Source organism: Vidua macroura, chromosome 8 (assembly GCF_024509145.1).
Source record: "Vidua macroura isolate BioBank_ID:100142 chromosome 8, ASM2450914v1, whole genome shotgun sequence".
NCBI classification, from domain to species: domain Eukaryota; kingdom Metazoa; phylum Chordata; class Aves; order Passeriformes; family Viduidae; genus Vidua; species Vidua macroura.
In genome coordinates, this window is record NC_071578.1 from 2,643,609 (window position 1) to 2,665,400 (window position 21,792).

At 41.8% G+C, this 21,792-nt stretch overlaps 2 protein-coding genes across 5 annotated transcripts in view; one reads left to right on the forward strand and one right to left on the reverse strand.

Moving 5' to 3' along the window:
* Window positions 1-12,741, forward strand: part of INSYN2A (inhibitory synaptic factor 2A) — a 40,722-nt gene extending 27,981 nt beyond the window's left edge. Inside the window, exons 3-4 of the mRNA XM_053983761.1 lie at window positions 594-665; window positions 9,760-12,741. Coding sequence (XP_053839736.1) covers window positions 594-665; window positions 9,760-9,943 — 256 coding nt within the window. The 3' untranslated portion in view covers window positions 9,944-12,741. The remainder of the gene's footprint in view (window positions 1-593; window positions 666-9,759) is intronic.
* Window positions 1-21,792, reverse strand: part of DOCK1 (dedicator of cytokinesis 1) — a 272,498-nt gene that overhangs the window by 168,793 nt on the left and 81,913 nt on the right. For all 4 annotated transcript variants that reach the window (XM_053983755.1, XM_053983754.1, XM_053983756.1 and 1 more), the window contains exons 26-27: window positions 18,558-18,685; window positions 16,980-17,075 (exon numbers count right to left, since the gene is read on the reverse strand). In XM_053983755.1, the coding sequence (XP_053839730.1) occupies window positions 16,980-17,075; window positions 18,558-18,685 (224 nt within the window). The remainder of the gene's footprint in view (window positions 1-16,979; window positions 17,076-18,557; window positions 18,686-21,792) is intronic.

Below are 21,792 nucleotides of genomic sequence, written 5' to 3' on the forward strand. Positions count from 1 at the left end.
TCTATTTCTTTGAATGAAATTTCTATGTATTAAAAAGTACCTGCATACCTTAAAAACCCCTTTTTAATTCAAAGTGACCAAGGCAGAGACAAGCACAGGTAAATGAGAAGTCACTGCTGCAAGAAACTTCAAACCAGAGTGTGACAAAGCACAGCTGCAGGCTAAGGGAGCACAGGAAATGTCATTTCAAAGGCATTTTCTTCCTTTTAACACATAAACATCCCTACAACAAATCTTCAGACCTCACTGAGAGGCACAAAACTCCTAAACAGATCCTATTTTGCATTATTATAGTCTGCACACTCCTCCTGATGTAATGGGTTATGTGTTTTGATTATTGCTTAATGCTCAGAGTTTGGGTAGAGTGAAAATGGAGAAAATAATAACACACCCCAAAGATAGTAATGTCATAATTTAAGCTGAATATGCCATTTTCGATGCTGTTTTCCTAACGTCTGGATTTTTGTATTCAATATTCAAGGTAAAAAAAACCAAAAAACTGAAATTCTGATTATTATGAAAATGGTCATGGAAGGCCAAAACTTGTTAAAATAAATTACTTTTTTACTGATTTTGTGTTCTTGTCTTTGCAGGCTTTCCTATCGGACCGGCCAGGACACGGCCAATTGTGACACGTGCAGGAACAGTGCATGCATTATCTACAGGTAGGTTAAAAATACCAAAATTCCCATTTTTCCCTGGCAGAAAGCAAAGATTCAGTCACTAATGCAGGCCCAGCGATTGGCATTGCTGTTCCAATCCACAAAACAGAAATTTAACTCCACTAAAGTCATAAAATTCAACACCTGTGGAAGTAAAAATCAGAAAGAGATGATTGTGGGGTGGGAGGTGTTACAAGGTGGGAGCTTTGCTTTTAAATTGCTGGAGGTATTTTGGATTTTCTGACCAACAAGTCAACTTTAATTTTACTTTATTATACACTTCTGTACCTACTTCAGATTTATTTTTATGGCAGTAACAACTGGACTTGGGAAGTCATTTGGAGAGAGGGTTTGTAAAGCAAAGAGAACCAGATACAGATCCCATCTACAGTTTTAGAGTAAAATCAGGGAAAGATGGGATTTTGGGAAGGAATTGTTCCCTGGGAGGGTGGGGAGGGGCTGGGATGGAATTCCCAGAGCAGCTGTGGCTGCCCCTGGATCCCTGGAAGTGTCTAAAGCCAGGCTGGAGCAGCCTGGGACAGTGGAAGGTGTCCCTGCCCAGGGGTTGGAATGAGATGAGCTTTAAAATCCCTCCCAACCCAAACCATTTAATTTTCTGATTTGATACACTGACATTCCTGCCCAGTTTGGGTTTTTTGGCACATCCAGTGAAGCAATATCAGGCACTGGGCATGAGGTGAGGCCATCATGAGGCTGACAATGCTTCACCCTGACAGCTTCGCTGTCCTCCTTCTCTGGAGTCCCAAAAAATCCACCTGACTTGAGGTGAAAACAAACGTGGCTCAGGGTTTCAGCAAATCAGGCAGTGCAGCACAAATGAAAATGCACAAGGTGCCAATTCCAGAGGAGACAGAAACTCAAATGAAAGCACCAGTGTAGGATTTCCCCCCTCACTCCTTAATCCTCTGCTCAGCCAGCTTTAGGCAGAAGAGCTGGAGCTATTTATTTATGAATTTTCTATTCACTGCACGGAAATAAAGGAAAAAAGGATGGAAACCTCCAGCTCCACCTCACAACCGACCACAACAGGGTTCTGTGCAGGGGCAGGAACCAATCAATGTCTTGATTCCTCCTTTTCAGCCAAGTTCAGAAGCACAGAAACACCCAAAGCCTCCCATGCCTCCCTTTTCCTGTGCAATTCCTGCCTCAGAGCAGCCTGGAGGTAACAGCACAGCACAACTCCAACAGGGAATTCCCCTTGTTTCATTAGCTAGAAAAAAAAAAAATCAATTAAAAATTTTTGCAAATCTTCATTTCTACTCAGTGGATTTCAAGTTAAGGAAACTTCCAGCTTCTATTCTTGCACTTCCAGCTTCTATTGTTGCACTTGATGTGATTAAAATGACTCCAGAAAAGCAAATTGGGAGAGTTTTCCTACTCAGGTCCAGCTGCCCATTCCCACCCAAAATCCTTTTGGTTATTTCCCTCAAGCCACATTTGCAGGGGATTTTTGAGCAAAAACCAGCTCAGCTTTGTGCCAGAGAATTCCTGCTGCAGGCAAGAAGTCAGAAAGCAGAGCAAAGCAGGGGAGGCAGGAGAAAAGGGGATTATGGAGACAGGATAAAGCAGAGGGGATAAACCAGGAATTCACTGATAAAAGCAGCCCTGGGATGTCCTACAGGAACTTCTGCTCCTCCACAAGGCCCTGGCACCTCTGGGAAAAGGCAGCAGCTCCTGAGTCAGGCTGGGATGAAATCCAGACATTCCTTTGCCAGGGGACTGCACGGAAAACGCTCCAGGGAGTGACCTGAGTTCTCTTTGGGGCCAAAGAGCTTTTAGGAACAGAAATGAAAACTGTTCAAGGTGCCAGAAATCCCCGAGTTCTTGGAAGGCACTGGAGCTGTCAGAGCAGGAGGTTCTTAGTCTTGAGCTCTTTCTCCCAATTAACATAGGAGATTATATTATTTAAAATATATATAAATAATTAATTTATCCCATATAAATATATAAAATATATATTTTATAAACTATATTTTTACTATATAACATTATATATATATATATATATATATATATATATATATAAATAACTTATTTTTTATACATATGTGTGTGTGTATATATATAAAAATAAAATCTATCCCACAAGGGCATTAATATATAAATAAAGCCCTTATGGGATAAATCAATATTTAAAGAGAAATCCTTCACTTTGCCTTTAATTGACTGTGTGCATTTTTGGAATTTGATTCAATTTTCAACATTGTAACACTAAAAAAAAAAATATTTACAGCTGCTTCAAATCTTAATCATTCCTTTTAGATGCTGTTTGAAAATAAAGTTACTGATGTGCATCCTGCAGTGTCAGGTAGAGCACAGGTGAGGAGGCAGAAATTAATGGAATTAAATTCTTCCCTCTCAAGATGAATTTCAGAGCATTGATATAAAGGAGCACAAAAACCAGAGACAGTGGAGAAGGCAACAAAAAAACCCTGCTGTGCTTTAAAGGCTTTTTAGCATCCAAAATATCAATACTGTCAGGAATAAATTCTAGGAAGAGCCCTTTGGGAATACAGTTATTTTGCATATTAAATTTTAATTTTTTTGTTAGCATTAAAAATCTGTTTTATATTATTTTTTTATTTTTGTTGAAAAAAATAAATATTTTGTAGTACTAAAAAAAAAAAAAAGAAAATCACGTTATTTTCTCATTTTTTAAAATAAATAGCAAACTGATCAAATATAAAACAGTATCAAAAAAAAAAAACCAAAACAAATTAGCAAAACCTGAAGCTGCTTTGAAAATCAGGAGGAAAAGAAAGATATTCCCATTTGGATATTCCATTTTCCTCAAAATCCTGCTTATTTCTGCAATATGTTCAGGAACTTGGAACTCCAGAGCCACGAATCACTCAACTTCTCTCACTGCACCAGAGCAGCCACAGCCTTACAACAGTCAGTAAAAAATATTATTTGTAGCCATGCTAGGCAGAATTAAAAACAGAAGCCAAAATTAGGATTAAATTGTAAAAAACCCAACCACTTTATCATTTTAGCCAGCAGTTTCAATAAACATGAGGTCACAGAACACTTCCAAAACCATCTGCTACAAACACAACACAAATTTCTGTCTGATGCTGATGCCCCATGGACATTTTTGAAGACAGAAAAGAAGTTTAATCGGGGGTACTGCCAGGATAAAGTCAATTTAAACACTGCGGTATTTAAATAAAAACTCTGCATATGGCAGTAAATATGGAATTTTTACAGTGCAGTAAAATCTTGCTGTTAAGAAGGAATTGCATTGAAATGCAGAAACTGGAGCAATTCTGAAAAACCCCAAACCCAGGTGGACTGAAAGCTTCCCTGTTTTATTCTGTAATTATCTTTTCCTGGACCTGCCCTTCCTGCTCCTGTGTAATTTCCCATCCCGTGTGAATGTTAATCCTTGAGCAGGAGAAAATGGGGCTTCTCTGGAATATTTGGTGTATTATTCTCAGGCTTTTAGCAGTAATTATTCCTGGGAAGGAGCATCTTGTGGAATTCCTGCTGGACTTCCCTTTGAGCAGGAAGGTCAGGAATTTCCAACAGCTTTACAAGGAAATTTCAGCTGCTGGAAGGAAACTTCTAGGAGCTGAAATCCCCATTTCTGACTTGAAATTTCAGCTGCTGGAAGGAAACTCCTAGGAGCTGAAATCCCCATTTCTGACTTGGAAGGCAAACAAATCCACACACTCCACTATTGTAGTTCTGTGGAGAAAAAAAAAAAATCACTAAAAGCTGTCTCAACCATTAATTTTTACTTTTTACTCATTTAAAATGATGATTTATGCTGCTGTGTTTTTACTTTATATTAAATTAAGGTGGACTCTCACTATCCAGCAGAAAATATATTATTAGAATCTATAAAATTTAATTCAGTACAAGAGGTGGAACAGGTTAAAATATGGGGATAAAAGTTCATCAGGCAGCACAGAGCCCACACGGAAGAAATTCACTTTTAAAGGTTAGATACTTAAATATTAATTATTCAAATTAACAAATGTGGCAATAAAAAGTGAGCATAAGGCACCAATCCCTAGGATAGCAACAGTGGAAGAAAATCAGGTGGTTCAATGCTGAGAATAGCAATTATCATCACCTTTTTATTTCCTACCCACATTAATTAATTTACATTTTCTCATCTTATCTCTGGACTATAAGATGGTTATTGGAAAAAATGGATCTCAAAGGCTGCTGAATGCTGGCAGTGCTTTGGATCCCAGGCTGGGCTGATTTTTGGGCCGAAGGAGGAAATTTAGCAGAGATTTCTGGGAAGTGCTTTAAGCTGATTTTGAAGTGATTAGTGCTTCTCTGGATCCCGTTTTTCCAGGATGTGAAGCACTAATGCTGTGTCATCCAATTAATGCGACCCACGGGGTGGAATTCTGTAATTCCTGCTTCACCTCCCCATGGTTCAGCTGCTCTGAGTGCCTGGAGGACGTGAGGATGAGAAGGGAAATTCAGGTGTCACCTGAGGGGCTCAGCTGGAGGGGAAGGAAAAAGATTTCCCTGGAGGCAGAAAGAGTTTGAAAAAATGCTTTGGAGCCGTCAAGGGACAAGTGGAGGAAGGACATGGAGCTGCTGGAATGAGCCCAGAGCAGCTCCAGGATGATCAGAGGGATGGAGCAGCTCTGCTGCGGGGAAAGGCTGGGAGAACTGGGATTGTTCAGCTCGGAACAGAAGCTTTGGGGTGAGCTCATTGTCCCTGCCAGTACCTCAAGGAGCAACAACACAGATGGAGAGAGACTACAAGAGTCTGAAGGGACACAGGGAATGGCTCCCACTGCCAGAGGGCAGGGATGGATGGGATTTTGGGAATTGTTCCTTGGGAGGGCGGGGAGGGGGCTGCCCCTGGATCCCTGGCAGTGCCCAAGGCCAGGTTGGACATTGGGGCTTGGAGCAGCCTGGGGCAGGGGAAGGTGTCCCTGCTGGGATGAGCTTGAAGGTCCCTTCCAACCCAAACCATTCTGTGATTCCATGATTCTCTGAAATCCCTCAGCAGCTCCATCCTGAACCCAGATTTCTCTGATTCAGCAATTCTCCAGTAACCAACAGATCATGAGCAGCTAAAACCTGAAAATGATCCATGACAACAACGTGTGACTGTGCTAGAAAATAAGAAAACCCATCCATATCTCAGAGCCTGTTGCTCCAAATCCTCCCACAGTCCATATGTTTAATCCCAATGGTTCTCACTCCTCAAATTCTGCTCTCAACCCCTCATACAGCAACTAAATTAGAAAAGGTTCTCTGCTGCCTGCATGCAAGAAGCAAACTCATTAAGATATATTGTCAAAAACCAGAAAATCCATCTCACCAATGCCTCAGGTCCCCTAAAGGGGCTCCAGGAGAGCTGCAAAGAGACTTGGGACAAGGGATGGAGGGACAGGACACAGGGAATGGCTCCCACTGCCAGGGGGCAGGGATAGGTGGGATACTGGGAAAAAAAAAATCCTTCCTTGTGAGGGTGGTGCCAAAATAAAATCAGCAAAGGGCTGCTAGGTGATTTTATTTGGTCAAATTTTCCTGGGAAGGACAGCACTGATACACAGGCAACTGCCCTAAAATGAGAAGTTTTGGTTGCAAACCTTGTAAGCCTATAGTGATTCAGGGGAGAAAACACAGAAATAAATGGAATTTTACTGCTTGTTGATAAAAACAGCCCCTCTGTTTGGAGGAAGAATTTGGGATAGGCATTAAACACGGAAAAAATCTGACTCAGTGCTCCAAATTTAACAATATTTAACAACATGGAAGGAAGTGAAGCTTTAGGACGTCCTGACCAGGTGTGCCAGGCCAAGGTTTGTGCTATTAAATAATATTTAAAATTCATCTCTTTTTTTTCTGTAGGGCTTGTTCAGAATTGTCAGTCTAGTGAAAAATATGATCCTATCATTAAAGAAAAAATACTTCTGAAGCAAATCATTCCCATCTCCACGTGCAATGCCAGGAGAACAGGAGAGTCCTGGATAATTAAGTTATTGGAGTTATTATGGGTAGGCTTAAGGGACAAAATCCAAGTTTGAAAGTGAAAAGAGGCACATGGCAGGAGGGTATTTTGGGAAAAGGTCGTTTGGAGAGAGGACACCTGGAGATGCTGAGGGGACAGAAATAGCACTGAGCAAAACAGGATTGGCAGAGCTGTGACAGGTGACACAATCAAGCTCAGTAAGAAAAATATCAAGAAGTCCCACAAATATGGAATATTTGCTGAATTTAATCCCTGGAAGTGGCCAAGGCAAGGTTGGACAGGGATTGGAGCAACCTGGGATAGTGGAAGGTTGGAATTGGATGATCCTGAAGGTCCTTTCCAACCAAAACCTTCCTGGGAATCTGTCACTGATGATGATTAGTAGTAGTTCATATGATTGATATAAAATTAAAGAGTAAAAATGTAGGTAATATAGAAAGATACGTGAATTTTTTTTTTTTTTAAATTAGGGTTTTGTCTTATTTCTGCAGCACAAACAGGGATAACTTCAAGCCTAAGTTTGCAATCAAATAATTTGCCTGATGGAGCAATTCCATTAAAACACCTCCAGTGCTGGATACATTGATGCTGATAGACACCAACCAATTATTCAACTAAATTTACAGTTCTAAATGCTGAAATAACACAAATGTTTTTTTCCTTCAGCCTCTTTATACCCTTCAGAAGCAAAATATTTCCCTTGGATGTGAAGAGCTGAAAGCTGATCTGTGCTGCAGCAGCAAAAGGCAATGACATGGGGCTTGTCAGATGGACCAGAACTAAGATGCTTTTTTTTCCTCTTGAGGTCTATCTTTAATAGAAATTGATTATATAAAAAATTACTCTCTTCAGCAATGGGGGTTTTATAACAATTTCTTTTTTTACAGCAATTTTCAGCAGCTCTTAAGAGCCTCCCTGCAAGAATAATGTTTGAAAGGAGTAAAAATGAACTCTGGCAATGCCAGAGCTGAAAGGCCTTTTTTTTTTTTTCCCCCCAAAAAAACTTGATAGTGAGAAAAAAACAGATACAACACATGCTAAATGCTGCACTTTAAATGAGATTTAGGGAGCTCTGAAGAGAAGCACCTCCCTCATTCCAAGATTTTCTCTCACTGACAGAATTCCTGTGCTGGGACATTCCCAATGAGCTGATATCCACATCTCACCACTAAATCCATGCTGAACTTCTCTAACCAACTGTTTTTTGCCAACCACACTGCACACAGAACATGTTATCAGTGAAGACAACATTGTTTTTCCATTAACAAGGAGGGATATTAAGCAGTAGGCTTGGAATGTGCTTCTGCACCAATACAGCTGCCTCCTGAAAATTCACCATTCTACACTTCCAGCACTGAGCTGAAATCTTTAAAATTATGTTTGATCTGGAATGGCTTTTTATTCATTAAAAACACAGCAATGGGTAAAATACTCTACTTGAATTCTTACCTAACATATTTCTCTTCTCTGCTATCGAAAAGTTTATCCAAATCACTGAAATGCCAAAACTTTTGCTAAAAATGGATTTACACTCAAACCAAACACCAAATTCGGCACAGCCAGATGTAAAAAGTGCTCACGCCTTTCTAGCACCCCTTCCTGGGGCTCCACCAGAGTCCCTGCAGTCAGAGTCACCAGACCTTAAAAAAAAAACCAAAGCACAAAATTCTCCTTATCCTTTTCACAGCATCTTTGATTCCTAAGAGGAAAATAAACCCCACCTAAATCAGCAGATGGTACTGGATGACATTCTGCGCTCAGTTTACAAAGCCTGTGTAAGGTGAAGCCCACCCAAATTTCCCCCTGGAAATCTTTGAGGTATTTTCCAACCTTAATGATTCTGTTGGAGAATTCCCTGGAAATGGCTGCAGGTGTTCTGTGCCATGTCCCTGCCTCTCCTTAAGTCAGACAGGGCTTAAACTGAAGTTTAAAATAATCTCTTTTTGGATGAGACCTGGGGAATCAGATCTCACTTCTCCAGTGGTTCACTCCAAACAAGCAATGGCAGAAATACCTCAGAAAACATATTTAGTCCTAATTAAAAATGAACTCAAGCTCAGGAGTGATAACTTCATATTTAGGTAACAATAAAAGCAGCCAGTGCAAAACCCAAGGCAGCTCAGCAGTGGAGGGGGACAGGGAAGAAATAAACTAATCCAAGTGTCTAAATTCCCAACATTTCACCATTTTAAATTCATCCTCTGATATCCAGAGGCCCCACTGCAACAGGAATCCTTCAAAGGTCCCTTCCAGCCCCAAATATTCTACACAAGACAGCAACAGCCTCAGTGCAGAACGTGGCCAGAGGCTGCTGCACAAACCCAACCAAAACCACCCAAGTTCCAGGGAACTTCTGAGGGGCCAAAATTCAGTTTCCACCATTAGACAGGATGTTTGCTCCATTTTATGCTGTTGTTCCTTTGCTTTATAAGGTGGCCTCAAAATACTCTGCAGCACAAAGCTCAAATAAGGGTTGGAATTTAATCTCAATTGTAGTTCTTAAGTGCTGGAAGGATTTTGTAGCTGACGATGTTTGGAATTCAGGACAGGGATTTTACAGCTTCAGTCTGTTTTCTGAAGGCAAGGATGCACTATAAAGGAGAATTGCTTTTTAATTGATCTGTTTGTTCCACACATGTATATGAGTCTATACATAAAACAGGAACTTGATGGAATTAGTCCCTTCCATGGTAAAAGTGGCAAGGAACAGCTCAGGTAAAGAATTTCTGGGACAGCCTCCTTGTTTTTGGCCAACCTCTCAGCTTTCCCCAAAGAACAAGGATGCAGGTGCCTGGCTGCCACCCTGACCTCCCAGAAGGGAGAATTGAGCTTGGAAGCCCTCAAAAATTATTTCTCCACCAAAAAAAAGGGTTGTATTTCTAGTGTTCAGTCACTTCCCAGCAACTCCACCATAATCCTCAAGACCCTCCTTAACAGCAGGGAAAAGCTGAACAATCCCATTCCTATTTTTCTTCTGTAATACGTCCCTTTTTGAACTTCCCCTTTTCATTTTCATGCAAGAACTATTTGTTATTTGACTTCCATAAATTAAGCACTGGGACACTGGATTAAATATTTTCTTATCATCATAATTAATGAGTGCTTTTCTCTTCCCATTTCTAGCGTGGAATTGGATTTTAAACAGCAAGAAGATAAACTACAGCCAGTTTTGAGAAAACTTCATCCTATTGAGGAAACTCAGGTTGCACCTTTGCCTTATTCTCAGGAGAGCTACTCCTCTACTCCCAAGCAAAAATCCAAAACTGAATCAAAAAAGCATGGAAGATGGAAACTCTGGTTCCTTTAACCCAAGTCCATGACGTGTGGAGTTCAAGGCCTTCTTTGACAAATATTTGGAGCTGTATCCATCGTCTCTGACGGGATCTTGGTGGAAGGAGCAGCATCCTGGCCAAGGGCAGCGTCCAGTTCTCACCGCGTGTACCAAAAAGGCCTTTGTAGCGACGGACTCACGCCCAGGAGCACGGGCTTGGGAACCCCCTGCCCACTTCTACCTGCAGTTTGCCAATGTGGGATGTAAAACCTGAATGGAAATCTGGACAAAGATGGGAAGTAAAACTGTTTCCCCCCTCTCCTCAGATCCGAAAGCGCGGCGCTCCGACCCGTTAAAGCGCAGGCCGGCATCCTGCTCCCCCAGGAATGGCGAAAGCCTTTTGGGGGTCTGGGTTGTTGTCTTTGGACAGCAACGAGGGGGGAAAAACAACAAGCAAGCCTTATGTTTGCAGTGGTGTTGAGTTTTACAGTTCCACGTTGATCGGGGAGTGCAGTTTTCAGCACAGAATTCCTGGACAAAGCACAATTTTTCCCACGGCCCGCGGCCGCGCTGATCTCCGAGATGTGACTGTGGTGTATTCTCTGCCTTCATGCGATGTAGACTCCAACCAAGCTCTCACATTTCAACATCATCTCTGGTTTAGCTGTGTCCTCACCACCAGAAGAACCACTCTGCTGCTCAGCCCCAGCGGGGCAGTGGCCAGAAACCTCCCAAAAATCAGGCCCAGCCTTTAAGCACCTCCAGCTCACAGGGTCCAGGCCGTGGGACAACCCCTCAGTGTCACCTTGGAAAGGTCTCAACCACACAGGAACAAAACCCAACCCCAAAGCAGACCCATCCCAATCCGGATTGTTGGCCTTTGCCATGGGTTAGTATTTTTTTCTAACAGTCTTTGGAAAACCTCTCCAATACTGCAGAAGGCACCAGGAGATGTCCGGGCTGCAGCACTGCTTGGAAGGAGCTGAAATGGGAAATGCTATTTATTTATTTATTAAGCTGCTCAGATGGGTTTCCCAGCTTATTATAATTTATAATCTCGATCTATTAATTGTACTCAGTAATTGAAACAGGGAGAAATGTGATTTTTTCTAAGTTGATTTGTTGTTTTTTTTTTGAAACAGCACTTAAAATTTTGCTCTGACTTATAAACTGCAAATTTTCCTTTAAGTATTTGCTACTGTCATTAAACTTGCATCTAAAATGACCATTGGTGGAAAAATTCCTCATGCTAGAAGTGGCCAAGGAGTGGGAATCTCGTCTTTTGCTTTGGTTTGGGATTTTTCCCTAAGGATTTCAGATAATTTGAGTGTCACGTGACAAATCTGGTTTGAAATTGCATCCCCTGTAGCAGCAGGAAGGTACAAATTCTTCAGCCTTTAGGTGCAAGGACCATGATCTTTAATTTACACATACTAAAAATTTGGGGAAGTGTTTTTCTTTCTCACTGTTTCTCCTCTTAGCTCAGCATCCAATTTACTCCTGAGAGGAAACTGGAGGAAAATAACCTAATTTTTTTTCCCCTCAAAGAGCAAGAAAAGCAAATTAAAATGGGAATGGAAATGCAGAAGGTGCCTATGGCCAGCTCAATATTTACAGTAAACCTTCAAGAGGGCTATGAGCTCTTGCATAGAAGCAGATCCTGAAATGCTCTGGTGGGAGCTGAAGAATTAGGAAGGTGATCCTGTACACCAGGAAGGAAGTGCCACTGTTTCATGTGGGAAAACCCCCGTATTTCATGTATTTTATATTGTTTTTAACTAAAATACAGAACTGTTTACAAGACAGCCCACATGACATGGCTTAGAAACCCACATACTTCCAAACAAAAAAATACTTTTTTTTTTTTTTAAGCAGAAAGGAATCTCAAAAATGGGCAGAAAAAGGAAAATACAGCAGTATTCATTATTAAAAAAAAATTAATAACTAATGCACTCCTCCATGCTAACAGGCCTAGTGTTTGGGGTTTTTTAAAGAAATTAAACCAAGCATCTCTCCATGGCAAACAATTCCCAAATCCTCAGTGCCACCCCTCAGCAGCTTTGTGTGTGCAGGGACCCTGAGTGATCCAGAGCTCCTGGAATCAGGGGAAAAGAGGGAGCAAACTCCAACTGGAGGAACAAAGAGCTCAAAGGGAAAGTTCTCACGGCGTGTTCTGTACATGTCCAGGCTATTTTCTTATGAAGTTGCAAATTTTTAATTTTTTACATTTTTTTAAACCTGGGGAAAGCTGACATTACCATAGAATCTTGCTTCCAACTGACATCTCGTGTTCTCTGGTACCCTCCCATGTACTTTGTAATAAAATGTTTTTGCAAGTGTGTAAAATGTATCATAATTGTATTGCCTTTAGAATCACTCAGGCTCAGGTTAGACAGACACCAAGAGGAAAAAAAAAAAATGTAATTCTTTAGAGGTTTTAGTGCAATGTGGCAGAGCTATTTCCACCTCATGTACAAGATCTTGGAGGTTCTAATGAGGAAAATGCATTTTTATTTTCAATGTGGCTTTGCTGGATTCACTGGCAGTCCCCTGCACTTCATACACTGATTTTCTAGCTGCACTTCTCCCATCTCCTGCTTCAGAATACTTTTTAGCCAATAAATACAGCAGTGATTTTGTATCCCTTGCTCTTTGCTGAGTCCTTATAATTTCCACACAGCAACAGTTGCATTCTTTGGTTTAGAACTAGGAGGAAAACACTATTCCTGTGAGTAGCACTTGGTTTCTTAAATATGAAAAACAAAAACAACTGTAAAAATACTTTTAAAAAAAACAGGATAAAGTGAAAAAGAATCATGATTAAAACTGGAAAATCCTACCATGGGTACAAAGTGTTTGCTTTTTCTTGCCTAAAATGCAAAACCACTGTCTGTGCCTTTGATTTCACTCAATGTTTTAAAGGTTAAATCACTTTTTCCAATCAAATAGGGTCATTTTTTCATTAACTTCCCAACCAAGTCAGCTGTTAGATTACACCAGGACCTGTGTATTACCACATATTATATATTGCTGCTGGAATTGAGCTGGAATCCAACCAGATTGCCACTAAAAATCCAACTGCACCAACACCATTTTGTCTGGGAGAACGAAAGGGACTGCATGAAGATTTTTAATATTCCATAAAAGCCATCTGTGGTTCATTAAAGGAACTGGAGTGCTACAAATGTGTCCATTTGTTTAGGTGAGTGCAGCTCGTTCCCATCAATGTTGGTAGGGAATGCAACAGGGATGGTTTGACAACACAGAAAAAGCTCAGTATTAGTGATGGAATAAAATCATGGCCACCATCCAAATACCACTTCAGTTTCAGTGAAGTTAGCTTGCAACATGTAATTTCAAATGATTTTGAAAGAGAAGAAAACATGTGACTCAATATAAAGCAAAATATTTTTACGTGGAAGAAGTCTGGTGAAGAAAACGACTTCTGTTTTCTGCCCAACATTTTGGAATCCATGAAGCCTGACCTGGGCAGCTTTTAAGGCACAGGAAGATAATTTACACCCAGATTGAACTCCTGAACAACAAACTGCAGCCCCAGAAGTCTCCTGTGACCATCAGTAACTCTGATTTCACACTTGCACCTGTATTTTACATCCTTCTGGAGAGGCCTGCAGCCTGAAGTGCTGAGAGATGGACAATCCACCATGGTGGTTGATTGACTGATTGATTGATTAATTGATTATCCAGAGCTCCCCCATCAATGCCACTCTGCTCTACACAACCCTTCTCACTCTCCTTGTGTCACCTGCACCCCACAGAGATTCCCCTTCTCAGACAGGTTCCACAAACCCCTTTTTCTCCTTCTGATGGCTCCTTTGCATCATTTCTGTTCTGGTTTCACCTCAACCCTCATCCCAAAGCACAGAGGGGAAAGCAGCAAAGTGGAGAAGATTCCATTCATCAGCAACACCACAAAGTCCCCTCCAGCGCTTCCCACTGACACAAAATAATCCATTTTCCCCGGTCACAGCACTGACTCTGCTCCCCAAACACCTTTAGATGTTTGCCAGAGCCACCCTCCTGATGGACACATTCTTGGAAGTTAACACCACAGGAACATGGAATGGTTTGGGTTGGAAGGGACCTTAAAGACCATCACATTCCAATCTTCCCCTAGAGGCCAGGAGATTTCCTCTCAGAAATTAAAGAGCTTGGTTTCCTTGGCTTTGGAGATGAGGCACATGCCAAGCTGCTGCCACCAGGAGAAGGAGCAGCCATGGATCATTTTGGAGCTGCCACTGAGGCTGCTCTGTCCTGATTTACTGGAGGAGGCCGAGATGTGGCCTCACGTGGAACCCAACACCGTCCAAAAGCCATCAGGAAAGGAAAGAGAAGGTTTAAAACCACCCTTCCAAAGGCTCAAGGAAGTTTGCTCAATTTACTTTTTCTTCAGTAAGAAAGGTTTTGTGTTTTTTTTTTTTTTTCCAGGTGATTTCTCACTGGGCCAGGAGCAGCAGCAGCTCGAGGCAGGAGCAAAATTAACCTAAACCAGGCAGTTTGGAGCAGCAGGACAGCTCAGCACCCTCAGGCTGCATCCTGCACTAATAACAGAATCATTATATAAAATAAATATTAATAATATTAGAATCTTCTACTCAGAAAATTGATCAGGTAAAAACCACCAGTGAGACTTACAGAGTAAAAACCAGCCCAAACCAGTGAGAATTGAAAATTCTTTTGCTAACACAATTACTGTCAAATCAGATTTTAAACTTACCATTATACTTCATTTTACTTAATATCTGGTTCTTCTCCTTGCAACTGGTCTCTTATTTCAAGATAATTCTGTTTTGAAGTTATAGGATAAAACTTGCTTTTGATTTTATCAAGAAACTCACATTTAAGGAGGAAAAAAAATGAAAACTAAATGTGCAAAGCCAAAGGAGAATCCTTCCAGTTCAATGCTGCAGAAAAGGCTCATGCTGTAATTAAAACTTTTCACTTGAGCACTTAAATCCTTGACATTCCTCCACTGCTCATAAACTGCATTATGCAACATCAGGTTTTGGATGGAAATGGTGTCACTAAGTATTTTTCCAGGGAGAAAACATGCCAGCTTTAGGACACCAATGCAGTTATATTTAGAGAATAAAAAATTGGTTTTGTCCTCTATTTTACTTCTTGTAAAGAAATTATCATTACTTTAACTCTGTCAGATATTTCAAATTCCTTCCTTCCAGTCACCCTGTATGGTTAATTCTCTACTACAGGTAAAATTAAAAAAAGAAAAGTCATTGCATCATTTCAACCCAAATCTGCTGCAAGAGGTCAGGCTGTGCTTCGTAATTATTATTATCATTATTATTATTCATTTTACTCCTCCTACTTTGCTGACACCACAGAAATGAGTTGTGGCTGGTTATTTAACAGGGGATTCTCTTCAGCAGAGGCTGCATTGTAAGGTAGGAGTAAATACTCATTAAAAATAGCCTGAAATCTCAGCGTTCATTAGCTGATTATAGAGGCTGTGCGTGAGGGATTCCAGGCTGTGCTCAGGAGCACAATGCACATCTTCAATACCACTGTTCCGAGCTCAGACACACACAAGTTTTCAAATCTACTCTGCTAACTGCAAAAGGCATAATTAACGTTTTTAAATATCACCTGAACCACGTTCATCAAAACAATAATTAACTCTCATTCAGCCTGAAACTGAGGAAGTTAAAATAACACACAAGTCTTTCGACTTCCTTGCACTGCTGCATCCCAGCACTGGAATATTCTGTAGGAACGACCTGCTTGGAACCATTTCCCCACAGAGGTTGTAGATTCCCATCCCTGGAAGTGTCCAAAGCCAGGCTGGACAGGGCTTGGAGCAGCCTGGGATAGAGGAACTGTCCCTGCCCATGGCAGGGGTGGAGTAGAATGAGCTTTAAGGTCCTTCCAACCCAAACCATCCTGGGATTCTGTGACTTCTTGCTCCAGCAATGGATCTGGAAATCCATTATCCCTTCCTTACAGCAAAACCCCAAGTGATACAAGTGGGAGACCAAAACTAAGCCAGTGGATGATGCACCAATACAAAATGAAATTGCAGCAGATTTGCCAACAAGAGCACCCCCAAATGCCAAGGAAATGAGCAGCAGCAGGTCCAGGAAAAAGTGCTGAGGACACAGAGCCCTGTGTCAAAAATCACTGTGTGTAAAAGTCAAATATCACTGTGTGCAATTACAGGGAGAATTTTAATTGGGAAGGAAAGAGGAGATCAAAAAACCAAGCTGCTGATGGACTCATCTATCTGACTAACAATTAACCCCGTGGTAAAAAGTCAGTGCATTGAGCCAAACTGACCCAAATTGATGCACAACTGAGGGACAGCTGCTCAGACACAGCACAAACCTGGCCCACTTCGACCAGATCCCTGGAGAGATCAGCTGCCAGCTGCAGAGAGCTAAGAAAGAATACAAGGCAAAGGCAAACACACAGACAGGCTCCCAAAAACACACAGGCCCCCAAAAACACACTCAGATCTATCCCCATCTCAGATATCAACAAGCCTCGCTATTTTTTTCATTATTTAGTCCAATATTAATTAATTAAAAGTGGAAAAATTCAAGTGTAAGGCTTTAAAATCACAGTGTTAAGTCAATAGGGTCACTTGCATCACTCCTTCCTCTAAACATAATTTTGGGCTCTGTTCTTCAGTCATTTGAACGTTCACCTTGGTTATCTCAGTTTAAGTCAAAACCTTCACCTTGGTTATCTCAGTTTAAGTCAAAAAGACAAGTAAATGCTTGTAAAGCAGTAGCAACAGCCAAGTCTCATCTCCACACTTCTCTGCTGGCTAATTACCAATACTACATCATTTTGGTGCACACAGATATCAATCCTGGCTAATCACCTGCTCACAGATATTTTTCAAGCTTTTTTTTTTTTTTTGCTCTTCCCCTGTGTCAACCACAGCAAAATTACCAGGCAGTGCTTTGCAGCTTCCTGAGCACACAGAGAGAGAGAGAGAGAGGAGGTTTTGATTGCTTTGGGTCACCTGGGATTGCAATCCTATTACAGGCAGGTTCAGGGAGACGTGACAGAGGTGTTTGAGTTTACTTACAATGAGCTCCGAGTCCCGTCCCATGGAAATCACAGTTCTGTTCACTGTCCTCAGCAGGTTCTCCATGATGATCTGGACATGGCGCTGTGTGGGGCCCTGAGCACAAGGAATAAATCAGTGATGACTACAAGCAACAGACAGCAACACCACTGAGCCATGGGTGCTGCCTTTCAACCCACCTCTCTGGGGGAAATGAAGTAAAGCATCGCTTGCTGCTGATCACAAGGAGGGAATGGGTTTAGCAAAGTGTTATTTTGGTAAAACGTGTTTCTGATAAATTAAAACGTGCTGTTACAATGGCAATGGAAATGCAGCCTATGACATTTAGTTACCCATTAATTTCCTTCCCCCAAGTGATTTTTCCAACATCAAACCCCCACAGGCATTACCAGACTGGGGGGAGAGGAGGGGGGCTGCTCTGCAACAGCTCAATTAAAAGGAAAAGCAAAGCAAAACTTTCATTAATGAATTGCCAATTTCAGTCAATACTGGAAGCAATCTACCACTACTTTTGAAAGAGTTAAAATGAAATATTTATTACAAGCAGCTTTTAAGGACAAATCCAGAAACCTCACACAGAATAATGGGCAAAAAACAAAGCCAAAAACACCACAAGGAGAAAGAAACAGATGAGCTTTGCTCCCATCTTTTACTTTATGGATGAAAAATAGATTTGCATATTTGAAGGATGATCCATCACCAGCACAAACTCACCCAGGAGCTGGTCCTGCTGCCAGCATCAGCCTGGGAGAGGGTGGAGCTGCAGGTGAGCCCCTACCATGGAGAGAAAAGCAGCCAACAAAGAGAGACAGGAGCAGCCAGGCTGCCAGCACCAAATTCCTCCTGTAGAACAAACCCCCCCACCTCTGAAGCAGCCACACAGAGCTACTTCCAAAAAACAAACAAAATCAGAGCAAAAAACCCCAATTAAATAAGATGCCAGGGAGGATGTGAGTAGCTGACCCCTGAGGTCCTTTCCAGCTGAATTAGTGTATGATTGTACACAGCACTGAAGGTTCAGGCAGCAGCAGCAGCCCAAATTTCAGGAGAGCATCAAATCACTGCAGCTCACTGGCAAAGAGCTGTTGTATGTTTGTTGAGGTCAAGAGAAAGCAAAAAAGATACTATTATGCAAAAAAAAAAAAAAAAAAAAGGGATATTACACACGCTGCACGTCTGGGAACCATGTCAGCAACAATACAACTCAAATGCACATTTCCCAAAATGCCCATGGGAGAAAAGACAAACCACCAAAACAAAACATTTTCCACCTGGAAGAGGCCAGGCACAGTAAATGAGGAAGGTTTAACTCTTAAGGACATTTATTTCTTCACCACCTAACCAGAAAAGCTGCACTGGATGTGCCTCAGAAACAAGTGCTGTGCTGGATGTGGCGTGTGAGATGCCACACAACAAACACATCCCCATCACTGGAACACTAAGAGTTAGAAAAGGCTGGTTAGGAGGTTATAAAAAAGAAAAATAAATATCTAAAGCTTCAGGAGTTACCTGCCTAATTCACTTTACTAAAACAATTTCTGTGAAGTGTTACTCATCACAAAACCAGCCCACACTCACCACGTCCTTCTTGTAGAGCACTTCCAGGATGTTACTCAGCAACTGGCAGCAAGCCTCCAAATCTTCTTGTCTCTCCAAGTGATACTTGAGCTGGTCTGTCATTGTTGGCAGCAAGATTTCCCTGCAGTCTGCACACAAAGCACGAGGTTACAAACACAGCTTTCAGGGCCTTCAGGCTGATGTGCTTCAGTGCTTACATAAGACATAAAATAAACCAGGAAAAATAAATTAACTTCCAGCTTTTCAACCAAAGCCTCACCTCACCTTAAAAACTTCTGCCTCTGAACTGCTCCAGTCCACTGATAAATCCATTTATTTTGGATTTGCTGCTATTAAAGAAAAAAAAAAATCCCCTTCCTTGCTCAGGTACTCAGACTGTTCCTAGATGGTGGGAATCACCAGGTCAAAATTAATTTCTAATTATCCATATAAATGTCAGCCCAGTGAACAGCTTGGTTCTGCAGATTTGCCCCAGAGATGCTCTGTGATCACAGCCTTGTGCCTCTACATTTGGGAAACTTCAGGATATGTTGCTCCCTGAATTTTGGGCTAACATGGAAAGGAAACAGCAGATGAAGCAAAACCTCACAGGGCAAAGGGGCTGGGTAATGTGAACTGTCCCCAAATGCAGGGCAGGGGAGGAACCCCAAAGCCCAGCTGCTGAGCACTCCAGGAAAGGCACAGAACATGTCTTTGCAGAGCCTGCGAGGTGAATCACTCTTTAATAACTTAAAAGGCTCCTAATTAGAGGGTTGAGAACATTCCACAGCCCTGCTAAGCCCCACTGCTAGGAGGGGGCAAAGATCATTTAATATCTGAGTCACCTCTGAGTTCCACTGCAGTGCTGGAGCTGCTCTGCCCAATGGGGGAGGCAGTCAAGCTGCATTTCTGAGAAAGGGAAAACCGATTATTTGTCCCAGTGCTTGGTATGGAATGACACAACCAGCACAGAACACTCCTTTCCCTCGGGTGGAGCTGACAAGGCTCCACCTTGAAACATGGAGGGGAAACAAAACAGGCTGGGAACTCCACAAAATCATCCCAAGGGTGAGGAGGAGCAGCTGAGGGAGCTGGGGGAGCTCAGTCAGGAGGAGAACCTTCTGGCTCTGCACAACTCCTGCCAGGAGAGAATTTTGAGTGAAGGACACAGGGAATGGCTTCCCACTGCCAGAGGGCAGGGTCAGATGGGATATTGGGCAGGAATTCCTGGCTGGGAGGGTGTAAGGCCCTGGCACAGGGTGCCCAGAGCAACTGTGGCTGCCCCTGGATCCCTGGCAGTGCCCAAGGCCAGGCTGGAGCAGCCTGGGACAGTGGAAGTGTCCCTGCCATGGCAGAGGTGGGATGGGATGAGCTTTAAGATCCCTTCCAACCCAAACTGCTCCATGGCTCTGATGTTTCAACCAACCCAGTGCTGTGGTGACACCCCCTACATGAGGATGAGATTTTCAGGGCATCTTTGCTATGAACTGCTCTGAAGAACACTGAGCTGCTGAACTCTGCACTGATAACTTGGAAGCTCAGAGGCGTCGGAGTCCAGGACACCCCTCTGAGACCCTGGCAGGGGGCTTGGGGACCTCGGCAGAAGTCAAAACCACCTGTGGCTTTGATTTTAGCCCGTGGAAAAAGCTGTCAATTTTATATGAGGAATTACAAGCCACGAGGGTTTGACCAGTGTGATATTTGAACTAACAGAGGGTGGAAAAGTAGAATTTTTGGGATTTTTAGAATGTGATTCAGGGGGTACAAGATGGAGGAATTTGGGCGTGTCCTGGCCTTCTTTTCCTCCATGTCTTGGTGTGATGGTGGCACTTTTCTGTTGGTTTAAGGTAGAGATTCACAGGCTAACATGGGTAATGGGAATTGGTGATAAATTGTAAACATACTACACGTGGTTTTGAGTGTATAAGGTGGGAGCCGCCCGAGGCTCGGGGCAGGTGGCCATGGCTTCCTTTCTGGACAGAGCTCAGCAGGTCAGAGACAGAATGTTACAGATAAGCAGAAATAAACAACCTTGAAAACACAATCAGAAACTTTCCAGACTCCTTCTTTGGCTGCAACGGGCTCAGGGAACGAGGACTCTCACAATCTTGGGGTCATTTCAAAGAAAAGCAGACCCCGACACAGAGGAGGAAAGGTGAATCCTCATCACCCTGCCTGCCACAAACACTCCCCAGCCCTGATTAATGGGGAACCTTTGTCATCCAGAACATCAGATGCTGCTCCCAAGGCAGCTCAGGATCTGCTGCACAGGGACCACAGACAATGATAATTCCACGTCTGTTCTAGAGCAAAGCCCAGCCCGTGGTGATTTAATGCCAGAAAGAATCAAATATTCATCTGTAGCAAAGGATGCTCAGCAGGAATTATCAATTAGCAGCAGCCAAGGAAAGCCTTCAATGAACACAGGAGCTCTGCTGAAGCTGAACACACACCATAAATTTGTGTCAATAAAAACGCTGTGTTTCTTGGGACACTGAGAAATCCATTTATTTTATGGTTCATTTGGTTCAGATGGCCAAAAAAACTTAACCTGTGCTCAGTAACTTTGTTTCTACTCCACAGCTTGTGAGTTGAGTCATAACTGAACAATAAGAACTCTTATAAATGCTGGGGGCTGTCTACTAATATTCAATAGGCTCAAATTCCTCATGGAAAAATCCCTGGATTTTCTCTTTCAAACTCCAGCAGCTCCACAGCTCACTTGGCAATCAGCTGGAAGTCATTTGGAAAACAAAGCAACAGCAAATCCAAACAACTCCATAGGACAAAACAAATCAGACAAATCACTGTTTACATAAACCAAAACCTTGATGTTTGCAAGGACAGGACACCTCATTGAACTCCCAACCATGAGCACTGAAAATATCCACTAAATTATTATTAAACTGCTCCACACTCAGGGAAGAATTATATTTATGTCTTTTTGTTTAATTTTTAAGTAGTGGAATAAAAAGTATATATAAGATTATATATATTATGTTATTATATGGTGGTAGGGATAAATGTTATTTATATATTCATTTACTTCAGGAAAAGTATATATATATTCATTTACAATTCAATACATTCAAAGTATTTATATATTCATTTACTTCTACTATATGGAAACATTACTTATTTATATAATTACCATATGTTCCTATTTGTGTTTATAGATATGAATAAAATGAATTTTAAAATTATTATATTACTATTAAATTATTACAATTTTGACTATCATATTACATCTTTTTTT